This window comes from Brachionichthys hirsutus, chromosome 19, assembly GCF_040956055.1.
Source record: "Brachionichthys hirsutus isolate HB-005 chromosome 19, CSIRO-AGI_Bhir_v1, whole genome shotgun sequence".
Taxonomy (NCBI): domain Eukaryota; kingdom Metazoa; phylum Chordata; class Actinopteri; order Lophiiformes; family Brachionichthyidae; genus Brachionichthys; species Brachionichthys hirsutus.
In genome coordinates this window covers 3,832,280-3,846,861 of record NC_090915.1, presented here as the reverse complement: position 1 = coordinate 3,846,861, position 14,582 = coordinate 3,832,280, and the positions used below count along the sequence as shown (strand labels likewise).

General features: G+C 45.7%; 2 protein-coding genes across 2 annotated transcripts; both read left to right on the top strand.

Moving 5' to 3' along the window:
- The first annotated feature begins 4,348 nt into the window (after nt 1-4,348).
- On the top strand, nt 4,349-5,869 carry ved (ventrally expressed dharma/bozozok antagonist). The gene is made up of 3 exons (XM_068753392.1): nt 4,349-4,550; nt 5,119-5,393; nt 5,534-5,869. The coding sequence occupies exons 1-3, from the start codon at nt 4,349-4,351 to the stop codon at nt 5,867-5,869; spliced, it is 813 nt and encodes a 270-aa protein (XP_068609493.1).
- Nucleotides 5,870-6,894: 1,025 nt separating this feature from the next.
- On the top strand, nt 6,895-8,931 carry purbb (purine-rich element binding protein Bb). The gene has a single exon (XM_068752774.1). The coding sequence runs from the start codon at nt 6,895-6,897 to the stop codon at nt 7,834-7,836; it is 942 nt and encodes a 313-aa protein (XP_068608875.1). The 3' UTR covers nt 7,837-8,931.
- The last annotated feature ends 5,651 nt before the right edge of the window (nt 8,932-14,582 follow it).

Genomic DNA, 14,582 nt, shown 5'->3' with positions numbered 1-14,582 from the left:
CACTTCCTGTGTGTGTGAAGTTACCGGTGTTTCCTTCACCTCCTCCTAACAGCCTCATTAACCTCTAAATACCAGTTTAACATCAAAAGCCGGCGTCGATGTTCACGCCTTTGTCTCCTCTCATCTTCTTCATGTATGACTTTTCTGCTAAAAGAGGGAAAAAAAGCTCCTTGCGTTTGGATTTTAGACCGATGGGCTGTGTGGGATGAGCACAAAGGCATGTTAACGGCATAATAAAGGCAACGAGGGGGGGAAGGAGAGCTCCGATTCTGCATCCCCATTGACATGTGATTGATTTTGACACCGTATGTGTGAAGCAAAAGTCTCAGAGGGAGCAGGAGACAACGTCCCGCTCCGAGGAGACTCCCAGTCTGGCTGGCGGTGAGAACACAGAGGAGTTTGTGTAAATGTAAATTCATCTGGATGAAGGACTTTACCCTCCGTTTAAAACACTAATGATGTCTGCTTTTTTTTTGTTGATTACAAAGGACTGATTGAAACTGAAATTCTTCTCCTGATTACCTCCCCGAATATTCTCCTGCATTACATGTTTGTCAAAAAATATGACATCATTTCCACTTAAGTTGTGGAAAATAAACAAAATAAAACAAAGAAACCCTCAATCGCAATCGTTTGGCCTTCAATTTCAAATCAGAACTGCATTAATGCCGAGTTGTCAGTTGGTTAATCAGAGTTTGAATGAGGCTCCTTAATAAATTGATCTTTCATGGACCAGAACTAAATCCAGCTAAAATCAGCATACAGCAGCTAAATAACCCCCCCCCCTTCTGTCCTGTTTAGATCCAGCCGATCCGGATCATTATCTGGATCTGCTGCAGACGATTATTCAGACTACTCCTTTAATGTATTTATTTTTTTTGCTGAGTTTTCCCTGAGGAACGGGGCAATAAAACAGACAACAATCCTGATTGGCCGAGGTGTGTTTGTGCTCCAATCCATGATGAAGGCTCATTGATCCTCCTCCTCCTGTCCCGGGCTGTCTGTGAGGTAATGGCCTCCTGCTGGGCTCCCCTTTGATTGGCTCCATTCAGGTCCTTTCATCTCTAATGGGTCTGTTTGCTGCTCTGTTATGGACACAAACTCCCCCCCCCCCCCCCCCCCCCTCGGGGTACCAACAGGAGACCATGCGTCCCAAACTGGTCTCTGACGACGAGCTGCAACCAACTTTTGGTTTGTAATTTCCCCTAAAAAGTTAGAGTAAATCTGTCGGGGTCTATTTTCAGCAGCGGATTAATCCACTTTTGTGGTTCTGGGGTCTTACAACGACACATCCGTGCAAAACACGATGCCGGAGTGGTTCACGGATGTGAACGGAAGCGACGTCCTGTCCATCAGGATTGTAACAGAAATAAAATCAGTATTCCTTAAATATTGATGTCTGGTTTGAACATCGAATTAAGTTGGAGACAAAAAAAAAGAAAAAAAGGCCAAAATAAAGTTCTGTTATCTTTTATCAGCCCTGAAACAAGCGTGTTTGTGATGCTGAATGGATTCTCTATGCAGATGAATGAGTGAAGGCGCTGATGACGCTCAATAATCATTGATCTCCGCTGCCGGCAGACTCCGGCAGTTCCCCGCCCCGTCTGTGACACAGTCCGTTAAGGCCTCTTCCCCTGTCCCATTGATCCTTATCAACCCCCATCAAAGGCTCCCGGGGCTTTGATGGGGCCGGTGGGACTGGTCCTGGCGGACGAGCTGGAGCTGCGACTCCCCTCATCAGGAATGGAGGTGTGAAATTTACCCAGAAATCTTCGAGCTGGAGGCCGACGTCGCACCTGAGGGTCGCTCGTGTTTTACGGCAGGCGATTTATCGGCAACGCTAAAGAGTAAAAGTCTGAGGTTGAATTCCCTAAAACAATGTTCTATTCTGAACTTCTGAAGAATCCTGATTACTGAGAACATGTAAAACATGCCGGGCGTAAATGTAGGAGTGTTGTGAAGCTGCAAGAGGGTTGTGATGGCAGAAGTTGGCCATGGGATCGATTCCCACCATCTTCAGCTGTCCAACAGCGAAGAAAAATATAACCTTGGTTCTGTTCCACCTGAGGCTTTTCTGTGAGGAGTTTTCATGTTCTGCCCATGTCTCTGTGGGTTCTCCCCGGGTTCTCTCCGGCTTCTCCGGCTTCCTCCCACCTCTCTCTAACTTGTCCGTAGATATGAGTGTTTGTCTTTCCATGTGACCCTTTATTCCTCCGCCGCCGGCGTCTGTCTCTGTGGCCGGCCGTTAGCAAGATAGCTCAAAATGTTCTGGATAAATCTGGATGAAGTTTTCTGGAAATGTTGGGAATGTTGCCAGGAGCAGGTGATTAAATTTTGGTGATGATCCAAAAGAGATCCTGGATTCTGGATCACTTTGTGCACGCTGTCATTTTCCTATTTCTGGTTGTAAGTCGAGACTGGGAGCAACAGGCTGGTGACTTGTCCAGTTCAAAGTTCAAAGGGCCGCTGATGACTTGCTGCCCGTCCGTCTGTGTTCTGGCTGGTGTTTAATGGGGCGGTTGGTATCAGCGGAGGCTCGCTCCACCCTGTCGCGTCCCACCCTGCTCTGCGTCGTCCAGCTCTTTGATGTGACGACAGATGAAGAGACGAACGCCTGCAGACAAAAAGCAGGGCAGAGATAACCGAGACAAAGAGACGAGGTTGGTGTTTTTTTTAGACATATTCTCTCTGTGGTGAAGTAAAAACGGATGATGTGCTTTGACTTCCTCGGTTCCGTTGCATCGAGGGGCTCGGGCGTGTTTTCACGATGTTTCTGCTCAAATCGTTGTGATTAAACGTCGCCGAAATGTGGTTTCCCTCTCTTTGGTAAGAGTAGAATAATGGAAGCCATTTCTACTTAAAACACACAACAAAAAGATTTGAAGGAGAAAAGTGTTTGGCTTTTCAGGATTTTGGGTGGAATTATCTCTTTGAACTTTTTCTTAAACACATTTATCTCCAGAAATGTGAGACTGGAATCACGTTGGTATTGTTTTGTCTGCCGGGCGCCTTTAAAGGTTTAAATGAAGACGGGAGAGATGAGGTCAAAAGACACCATGATGACTCATGATGTCTGAATAATTGTAGTTATTTCTTTTTTTTTTATCTCCTGATTATTTCAGACACATTAAAGTGATTCAAATCCTCCTCCTCTGCATCCTGATCACGGCTATTATCTTATCAATGAGGGATCTGATTGATCTTGTAAACCTACTATGAGTTTGTACCATTTGCACACAAACCTCCCTGCCTCCGAGGGAGTGTGCAGCAGTGGAGTGAAGAAAGTCACTTAAATTGATCCCCAAATCCTCATTTTGCATTGAAAGCGGCACAAAGGACCAAAATGATTTAATGAAACCATCCGAGGAAATCAGAAAACTTCTACTCCAGTATTTGACATCATTACACGGCCGGAGTACTTCCTCGATTACTCCTACTTCTGGCTTCTTCAACTCGGGATCATTTTTCCTTTCTATGCCTAAATATATGTGTCTTTATCAAATCCAAATCCTCCCAGCTCTTCCTCAAGCATTAAAAACATTCGGTCAAAAACAAAGATGAATATTATTTCAGCTACATGTTTTTTCAAGATGAGTGAGTTTTTCAACATTTAAAGCTTTCTCTTAAGCAACATTTTCAGCGCAGGACAATTGAAAGAAAGATAACACAATCTACATCCTCAAACTCACCGTGTCACAGTAGGTTAACCTTTAATCTGGGGATCGTTTTTAATCTGGGGATCATCCTGGATGAGCCCGAGACGTCACTCACTGCTCATTGTGTTGCTAACTAACCCTTAAGAAATGAAGTAACTGAAGTAACTCCGGCCTGAATGAAAAGCTGGATCACTCAGCATCAGAGTTTGAGTAGTTTCTTCTCCATTAATCAGCAGGAAAAAGGTCAAAAGGTCACCTTTTGAATAAATCAGTGTGGAAGAATTGATCTGTTAGATAAATGCAGTTTTATATTCACGTCTGGAAGATAATCTATTCTGATGAAATCGGTTCTCCGTCTGTCTTCTTCACACAGTGGAAACGTATGCATGGACAGTATGGATGTCAGTGAGGTGAATCTGTTGGAGGCAGGAAGGAGATGGGGGGGGGGGGTCTCCCCAGACTCACTGGAGCCTTGCTGTAACAGCTTCATTGAGACTGAATGAGACGTCTTAATTACTCCAGTTGTGAAAACTAAAGGAGGGGAGGAGGTGTAAACTTTGATCTCCGGGCTGAAGGCAGTTTGAAAGAGGAGGGAACTCTCCTATAAATACAGGCCGAGCCCGGGGAAGCTGGGAGTCGACGCCGCCAGCAGCACAGAGAGGAGGAATTACTACGAAAGCGTTTCTGCAGACATGAAGGGACATTTCTCCATCGAATGGATGGCCCAGAGCAGCCAGCCGGGAGGGACAGAGGCCGTCTCCACCTGTGGGACGCATTCAGAGAGTCTGCCGGGGTTCTACTGCAGGAACAAGAACGAAATCGTGCCCCAACAGGAGGACAAGAGGAGCCACGAAGCGATGAAGGTCCACCAACAAGCCTGCTTGAATAATCAAGGTAGGTTTAGTTCCTCAGATACTTTTACTGCTGGCAGTAAGTAATCCATTACATCTTTTCTGATTCTGAAGAGCTTTAAATTCATCTTTAGGACTTTAAAGAGGAAAAAATGTAACTAGTAAAAATTGCTTTAATATTTTCCTCCACAGTGTTAGTGTTAAAGTTTGGCATTGTAAAATGTATTTTTACTGCATAAACTTTACACACTGTGTCCCAGGAAAATAAATATTTAAAAAACCAATAGTATCTCCTGAATCATGTACTTGCGTTAAATTTTTAAACATATATATATATTTTTACATCTTTAGTTAGTTACTTCACTGATTATTGAAGGCAATCCTTCAAATGATTATTATTATTACAGTAAAATAAAATAAAAACTACATTTAAGAAACTTTATTAATACACTCCAAATATTTTACACACACATTCCTGAAGAGCACGCACACACACACACACACACACAGCCCTCAGTACTGCGGTCCGTGCGGGACTCGAACCAACCACCCGCCGGGCCCCAGGCTCACCGATGCGTTTGTAAAAGTGATTCCTTTTGTTCCTCCTCCAGCGACCGAGACGGGATTCAGCAGCGGAACAGAGGAGGAGACCTCCGGCTACGAGAGTGAAGAGGGACGCTCCCTGTCGCCCCCGACCCCTGCTGACTGCAGCACCTCCTCCTCCTCCTCCTCCTCTCCGGCTTCCCCTCCCTCGGGGAGGAGGCCCCGCACCGCCTTCACGGCGGAGCAAATCAGCAGCATGGAGAAGGCCTTCAAGAGCAACGCTTACCTGGGGACGCAAGACAAGGCGGAGCTGTGCAAGAAGCTCGACCTGTCCGACAAGCAGGTAGCGTGATCAATACATCGATAACACGATTTTTAAGAAGGTCAGGGACTTATTTTAATACTTTATTTCCCTACTGGAGCCGATTGTCTTTGTCCTCTCTGGAAAGTCTGCCGACACCATTTTTTTTTTGGCCTCCTTAGATCAGAAACTGGTTCCAGAACAGGCGGATGAAGCTGAAGAGGACGGTGCAGGACGCCCTCGCTCAAGCCTGCCAGGCTAACGTGGCCTCTCAGCTGATGCATTATTCTGAGCTGCAGACCTACAGGCCGGGCCCCTACCCCAGGTACCGCTCTGCAGCAGCAGAGGGGCCCGCTGCCACCGCCTACATGCATCCGCACGGCCTGCAGTACGGCCCCAGTCTGCCCAGTGTCCCCAGTTTCCCCCTGGACTCGTTCTACCAGTACAGCAGCCTGCCAGGAGTCGTGCTGCCCTCTGCAGCAAACCAGCTGATAGGCTCGTACCCCCAGTATTACTAAACCTCTGCCGACCTGTGACCTCACTAGCGTCATCTTACCCTTCTTGACGTGGCACAGCTGTGGATCCAGTGGTGATGTGCAATAGTGACATTAAATGTGTGTAAATCGACTGTTATGGTTTGAAAATATTTAAATAACATATTTTAAATGTGAATTAAATAAAAAATGCTATTATTAAGACTACCGGTACAAGTTAATTATGTTATTACACATTGTTGTTATTCTGTATTAAATAACAAATAGACATTTACTGACTTCAAATACATTCCAATAATGGAACAAGTTAAACTCACATTTCTTTGCAGATTAATAATATAATATAGTTCAACAGAAATAAAGGATGTTTTAAGCCAGAAGTGGTTCTAGTATTAATAATGGACATTTACTTTGTCTATCCCAATAGATTTATACACCATTATGAAATGGTAACTACACGATGCTGCCATCTGTCTGCAGAAAGAAGTATTGCAACAATATTGGAGCGACTGCGAAACGTTCAGCATCAGCTAACCGGCTACGCTCTGCTCATGATTGAAGTACTGAGCTATAAAATGATCGGTTTGATCATGCAATACAAATCTGTCCGAAATATCTTTAGTGAATTTTATTACTATTATTATAACACTATACTGTTATTAAAATATAAACACCAGATATTTATTTTCTCGGACGTGATGAAAAATAAGATATATCGATAATTTAACGAAAGCCAAGAAAAGGTAAAAACATTAGTCAACAAATTATGTAATAAAAAAAAAGGAGATTTCACAACCGGAGGAAGAAATAAGAAGTACGCAAGCAGAACCCCCGTCTCAACCAATAGCGAGCGAGAACGTCCAATATAGGCGTGACGGACAGATATCGCTGTCCAATGGAAAAGCCGTAATTCTGTGAACTCGTGAAGTGGCGGATGGCTTGGCCAATCGCAGCGGTGCCCGCACCGAACCCATGTTGAGCGTGAAGCGGGCGCGCGCTGGCGGTGCACGCAGAAAGCAGCTACGCAGGAGAGAGGGGGCAGAAGCCGAATGGTGGAGCTGAAGATGGCGGATGGAGACAGTGGGAGTGAGCGCGGTGGCAGCAGCGGGGGAGGAGGAGGAGGAGGAGGTGGCGGCGGCGGCGGCGGCGGCTTCCAGCACTTCCAGCGGGACCAGGAGACCCAGGAGTTGGCGTCCAAGCGCCTCGATATCCAGAACAAGCGCTTCTACCTGGACGTCAAGCAGAACAGCAAGGGCAGGTTCATCAAGATCGCCGAGGTGGGCGCCGGGGGCTCCAAAAGTCGCCTGACCCTCTCGCTGTCGGTGGCGGCGGAGTTCCGCGATTACCTCGGGGATTTCATCGAGCACTACGCCCAGCTGGGGCCTAGCAGCCCGGAGCAGATAGCCCAGGCCAGCCAAGGGGAAGACGGCGGGCCCAGGCGAGCTCTCAAGAGCGAGTTCCTCGTGCGGGAAAACCGCAAATACTACCTGGACTTGAAGGAGAACCAGCGGGGGCGGTTCCTGCGGATCCGGCAGACCGTGAACCGCGGTCCCGGCTTCGGACCTGGCGGGCCGGCGGGCGGGATGCTGTCCGGCCAGACCATAGCTCTCCCGGCTCAGGGGCTAATAGAGTTCCGAGACGCCCTCGCGAAGCTCATCGACGATTACGGGGGCGACGACGAGGAGCTGACCGGGGGCACGGCCGCCGCCGCCGGGGGCTACGGCGATCTGCCCGAGTGCACCTCCATCATGGTGGACTCCAAGCGGTTCTTCTTCGACGTCGGCTCCAACAAATACGGCGTGTTCCTGCGCGTGAGCGAGGTGAAGCCGAGCTACCGGAACTCCATCACCATCCCGTTCAAAGCCTGGAGCAAGTTCGGGGGCGCGTTCTGCAGGTACGCGGAGGAGATGAAGGAGATCCAGGAGAGGCAGCGGGATAAGATGTACGAGAGGAGGGACGAGTCCGAGGGGGACGAGGCGGAGGACGACTGAGGGCGAAGCCGCCGGGAGCGCGTTTAACATGGCGGATCTGCGTTATTAGTTTTTTTTTTTTTTTTTTTTTTTTAATGAAAAGTGCATGAAAAATCGTGCTGTAATAGCCTACTAAAGTATCGTGGCGTAAAAAAAAACAAAAGTACATGTGCAAGGAGTATTTGGTGTATTTTAAAGGGTTGAGGGTTTGAATCTCTGAAAGTGGACTAAATGTAAATGAGGTAAATCTCACTGGCTAAAAAAAAAGTGCTTTATTGTTTAAAAAAAAAAAGGAAAGAACATACTAAAACCAGCAAACTGGTTTCGTTTTAAAACTAGAAATGCAGCATATTTAAAGAGTTGGGAGTGTTTTAAAGATGTTCTCCTTTGCTCGGCTTAAGGAGCATCCATCTTATTCCTGTTCCGGTCCGGGTCTCTCCCCGTTTGCGGTGTCAGTCAGATGAGAGGGGGGGGGAGGGGGTGGGGGCCTTGTGGACTAAACTCAAGCTTTGACTCCAGCAGTCAATTTACATTGTGGATCGGCTGGGTTTTATGTTATACATATGATCATGGCGATATTTGCAAAGCATAATTGTTTAACGGAAGAGGAAACGCAGCGTCGACTCGCGCCAGAGCATCCCTGGCGTTTGAGGACACCAACGAAAAGGACCGCTGCTAACGGACTACATCTAACGGACTACATCTATGGGACTTGAAGAAAAAAACCACTCATTTGCTCAGACGTGCCGCTGCAAGGGTCCAAATATCTGCGGCTCAGAGCAGGAGTTTTCCCAGCAGCCTCTCTGTCCGTGGTCTGAGCCGCACCGTCGCGTCCGACACGTGAAGACGCTGGATAGAAACGCGCTGATGGATGTCTTTGGGGGTTTCTTCTTTCTTTTTTTTCCCAAAAGAGAAATATATTGACATGAGATTCTACTTATAGGAAAAAAAAAATATTACTGAACAAACCAGCAAAAGATATTTTGAAATACATATAAAAAGGAAAATGTATCGTGTAAAGGAATTTCAAGATTAAAAAAAATAAACAAAGGTTAATTTCTTAAATCAGAGTTGTGACTCAAACCAGATTATTTTTGGTTTTCCTAGATTGAAAGTTTAGCACTCCCTTAATTAAAACCACTTCAAAATGCATATATTTATGTTGTGACTCTTCAAATTCTGCCGTTTGATTATTTTTCCTTAAATTCTTGGAAATTGCTCGTTTGTCGGCAAGAATCTGAAATTCAGAGAGTTTCGGTTCCCGGTGAAAGAAAAGTGTCCGTTTTCACAACTGCAGTTTCTTAATTGCTAAAATGAGTCGGGTCAGCGCGAGGATCCGAAGAGACGCCGCGTGAACCTGCAGCCGCTCTCCGAGCCGCTTTCGTTGGTGATTTGTCCTTCAAAGGTCAGAAAGCAACCGAAAACAGATGGAACCTTGTCTCCGCGTCGGTGAAGCCCGAAGCCAATCGGATCGCTCCGCTGTTTGGTCTTTGTGCGGTTTCGAACCGTTGCGTCCCTCAGTGAACTGAAGACAACCGTCTCGAACATCTCCTGGGGGGGGGGGGGACTCCAGGGCAGTTTGATTGCCTGGTGCTGCTGCTCTCCTCCTCACCCCCCCTGACCCCAGTAGCTCGGTAACTCTGGCAGCTGTTAAGGCAGCCATGCGAGCACCGAGGGGGGGTGCTGACGGCGCACACGATGGCTATTTTAATACGAGAGGCCTCCCCGACTTGACATTCCACGTCCAGGAGTCGGCTGCGCCGCCGCGACCTCGTCGCTCGGGAGACGAGTCGCACAGGAGTCGGATTGTGTCGGATCTGCGCACGTGAGGCGAACGCAAGACTCTCCTGCAGCAGCTACGGCGAGGAGGCGCCAGCCTCCTGCGTTTCTACCACATTCCAACGGCGGCCATTGTTCTCTGACGTCACTCAGGGAGGGAAAATCACACTTCGGATCAATGTCATCCCAGCTTCATTTCTGTCTGCTTTTTCCGTGTGAATAAAGTTTGATCTGTGCTTTTTTTTTTCTTTTTCCATCTTGCAATACAAAATAAACTCGAGGACTCTGACGACGTCGTTTCGACGCTAACCCATTATCCTTGGATTGTGCTATGAAACCAGTGACAGCTAATTGCTGCCGCCTTTAATAATGCAGATTACCACGAAACTGGACTGGATCAGGACAAAAAAAGCGAAGGGCATTTACTTTCTGGAGCTTTTTAGAGCTGCACATAAATATCTTGCAGGCGCGTGTAGTTCAATGTTCCTGCAGAAAACCCGTAGAAACCAGTGCTGCATCTGTCATGCTAAACTCTGACATAAAAACGCACAACCCACCGCCGATTGCAAAGTGTTATACAACCTGCTTTTTTTTTTACACAGCCAAATATTTTTTAACAAAATAAAATTATTACAATCCAGTGGTGGAGGTTATAATCAGCATTACACGACGCTACATAAGTAGCATTCAAACGTTCTGATGCTGAACATCCGCTGTAGCGTAGAGAGAGGCCTCCTCGGCCCGGAAGACTCCGTGTCCCTGATGACCTCCCATCATCACTTTCATCCTGCCTCCCGGGCAGCAGCAATGTGTGGAGGCGCGCGCACACACACACGCACACACGTGACCAGTGGGGCTGATGCAGCCTGTCAGCAATGTAGAACCCAACTAAGCTGCATGCCAAATCAAAGCAGGATTACACCACATGCTCCCCAGCAGTTAGGAACAGTCCCACCGGCTACTATAAGTGTGTGTGCGTGTGTGTGTGTGTGTGCATCATTCAAAGCAACAATACCACAATGTGAAAACACGGTGCTCACAAATAAATCTCCTGACATCAAAGTTGCACTCACCAATACGCCGATAAAGAGGTTGGCTGACGAGCCCAGAGATCCGAAGCGTCTTGAGATTACGCCGTTAGTCTACTCCACTGCTCCAGTAACGCTCCAGTAATGAATGTATATTCCAACATGAAATAAAAATGTATTAATTATCCATTCACCCCAAAGCCTGATTTAAAGTCAGCTCAACTATTGAACGGTGGCTGTGAAACAGTCAAAAATCATCTTCATGTGGACAAATCTCATTATTGGAAGGAACGATATTTATGATGGGTGACATACGGTCACCCATGGGGTCAGAAATCCTGAGGTGAGATGATGGAGGGGGGGGGGGGCAATAAAGGGGTAAGTAGCTGGAGAAGAAGGGAGGGAGAGAAACGGGGACGGGGTAGGATCCTACGTTAGGAAGCATGATCCCGCTGCTGCAGCTATATTTAGCTGCTGTTGCCATGTGCTGGGAATGTGCACGGCAGAGGAGACGCGCACACACGCACACACACACACACACACACGGTTTCCATCGGGCGCACACTCCTGCACGTGTGCAGTTCAGCGAGGAAGAGTTGGAGTTTGACATCATCGTATAGGTGAACACATTCACACGTGATTTCCACTGGAGGAAGGGGTGACGAAAGAATCTATAAATCGTCCTCGGGGGGGGGGGGGGGCTTTAATCTCAGACCGACTGTATTCAAGGCAGCAGTGAGGATGAAAGAATAAAAGATGATCCCTCCCCCCCCGCCCGCAACATTTCGCCTTTTTAATTTTAAGTCACACAATAATCTGCGTTACATGACGTAGTGTCGCCATGCAGACCCAAGCAGGCCGAACCAATGGGAAGACGTCGACTTCCCCCAACCCGTCTCTGATTGGCTGACTTTCTTTTTTTAAGTCTGTTATGGTGAACTGCATGAATAAAACGACATTTTCTTTGGAGAGTGCAGGGAAATTCGGTGTATGAAACCATAAATAATTTGTCAGAACCAGAAGACATTACGGTTTTACGGCGCATCAATCAATTCTCTTAGAAACTAGACGCAAACAGAAATGAACCGAGTGATGCTACAGCCGCTAGCAAAACAAACAAATGCTGAAGAAATCAGAAATCTTTTCTCCTCAACGCTCGGTTACAGACGCAGCCTTTCATTCCTACTCCAGGTCCATTCCTTACATATTTCTGCAGGTTTTTCCAAATACTAATGGTGCAAGTACCACCGGAATCCACTAGGGGGCAGTGTAGCTAGCCAGACACAATAAATGCAGACAGAAATGAAGACATTGGTTCCGAATAAAACCTCTTAAACATCACTGCCTATGCTTTTTTTTTTGTTAGTTGGTACGTGAATCTCGTCCGCCGCCAACCAAACATTTGACTCATCGCTGCCCTCTAGTGGACGCATGAATGCCGACGTCAAAAAAAGATGCACGAGAGAGTTGATGACTGATGTCAAATGATATGAACCAGATAAAAGTCTGATAAAGTCAGAACTGAACGCTGAGGCGCAAACAAGGCAAGGCACACAAAGATGACTTTTAGAACAGGTTTGATTTTATTTCCTAAGAAACTTGCTTATTAAAAGTGTTAAACGCAATGGAGTCTCAAAGCACCCAAAAAGTGGCAGCATTCCGAAAGCAATGAAACGGCCTCTACAAACGGAACGGAACAGAGAGAGGACGGATTAAACGGTTTAGTAACAGCGTTGTGCCTGAAAGTCTGACAGCATTTACTCCTAAACTACATCCTCGCTAAGCAGTCGTCTATGAACTCCCACTTTAAGTGCCGCAAAGTCAAGATCATCTGTTTTACATTCAGTCTTTTTTTTATTACCAGAGAAAACAAAAGGTCAGCAGAAACAAAATATTGACTGAGAATCAAACATGGAAAGATTTCTCCTGGAATGAGATGGAGGGAGATGACACGGAAGGAATCGATGACTCGGGGGGGAGAAGAGCGGCGCCGGCGAAATTCATTTAATTTGAGATGGAGGCTGTTTTTTTTTGTTTCAGACAGATCAGCTCTTTGTAGTCCAGAAGAAGAAGCAGCCGTTTCCGCCATCTGCATCCTCCCAAATATTCCCTTAGGACTCTCATCCCCAGATGTTTTCTCCAAATCTCCAAACTGGCTTTCTTCTTCGTCTTTCCTTTTTACTGCTTTGTCTCCTCCCATTTTGTTTCATACAGTTTACACGTAATCTGGCCCTTCGTACAAATCTTTCAATCATCAAAAACTTTTTTTGAAATGTTTGATGCTAATTCGCAGCGGCTTTCGGCGGAAGGCGCTGGAAACGCTGAGACCAAAGTGGAAGTCACCTGGTTAAACCTTCACAAAATAATAATAATAATAGTCCTGGAGATCAGGAAGGACAACCGCGACTCCCGAAGTACTTTTGTTCACACACACACACACACACACACACACAAAATAAAACACAGATGTGAACAAGAGCTGGAATGTTTTACAGGACTCATGTCTGAACTACAGACAGCCTAACTCCTGGAGCAAATCAGGATCAATCGGACCACAATGGACCAGTGCAGGCGACAGGTTCATAGCGCCCTCTGCTGGACATCTAATGTGTGTGTGTGTGATGATATATCTGAGTGGCACCATTACACTGGGTTCCCTCATTACCGCGAACACGCACACAGACACACTGAACTTGCACCACCCTGCCGCTGCAAATACTGCAAAGGTGGATTAATCCGCCACAGAAAATAGTCCCTGACAAACCTTCATCTCTGTGATTTGCTCTGGAAGAGAATAACCCACATCACTGATTGGTCTACAAACGTAAACGAGTTTAGGAGTTTGAATGGCACTCGGTAGAGCAGATACTTTTTGATTTAATATTTACTTTACTGGTTAAACTCGTCAACAAAATAATAGTTTAATGCTCATTTACGATCAATAACAATAAGTTCAATCAAATACGTATCAGTGTAACTTTGTGAAAACAAGTGCTAGAACCAAAGTAACGCTTATTTAAATACAAATATGTGCAACTAGCTATTATTCTAATGATCAAGGACAACAGTTATAGCTTATAGACGGATGGATGGATGGATGGATCAATTACTTCCCTTAGCTTGCTGAAACACAACAACGTTGGCAGTCTAAAAATAATAATTTATTTAATGAACTAAGGATTGATCTAACTAGACCAGACAGGTTCTTAATTCTGGTCACAATTTAATCGCTGCCAAAAAAGTAATTAATGCTCAGCATTGTGAGCTTTTTTTATTTTTTAAACTTGAACGCTGATGATAAAAAAAACTCTTTGGAAGTCCTCAAATTATAACTAAAATATTTAAAGTGTTAACAGACAATCCATTAAAATCACATCCAAAATGATAACTTTGGGCTTCTTTCTCACTTTCTCACACACACACACACACACACGCACACACACACAGATGCGAGGGAATGAAAATGTGGGCGTACCTGACCTGAAAATAGCATCATGCTATCAACAGTGCACAAATGAAAATGCAAATGTGCTTTGAACCAACTTGAATGTTTTTATCATCCCAAACGGACGGATTCATCAGTACACATACACACACACACACACACACACACACACACACACACGAAGCTTTGGCACGGCAAAGTCGAGTTTAGTACTAAACCTGGAAGAACCGCACCGACGAATTAAAATAAAACGTGTTTGTGTATGTATATATATATATATATATACACACACGTAATTCAAAGCGTAGAAAATTACACAAAGTAATAATTTCAATGAAAAGCACATGAAGGAATGATGAGACATGAGGATCTACATAAATAAAATCACTTTCGCTCCAGTCGATCCCAATAACTACGATCCAGCCATAGATTATTCATCAATAAAAACAAGAACAAACAAAGAAATCTCTACTTGGTTGGAGCAGATCTTTTTACAGCGGGAAGACAGAACCGCG

What these genes read in the sequence shown, in the direction of transcription:
- purbb (XM_068752774.1), top strand. Translation starts at nt 6,895, where the DNA reads ATGGTGGAGCTGAAGATGGCGGATGGAGACAGTGGGAGTGAGCGCGGT.
- ved (XM_068753392.1), top strand. Translation starts at nt 4,349, where the DNA reads ATGAAGGGACATTTCTCCATCGAATGGATGGCCCAGAGCAGCCAGCCG. An exon ending in AGCCTGCTTGAATAATCAAG is followed by an intron (nt 4,551 to 5,118) that starts GTAGGTTTAGTT and finishes TTCCTCCTCCAG; the next exon opens with CGACCGAGACGGGATTCAGC. An exon ending in TCGACCTGTCCGACAAGCAG is followed by an intron (nt 5,394 to 5,533) that starts GTAGCGTGATCA and finishes TGGCCTCCTTAG; the next exon opens with ATCAGAAACTGGTTCCAGAA.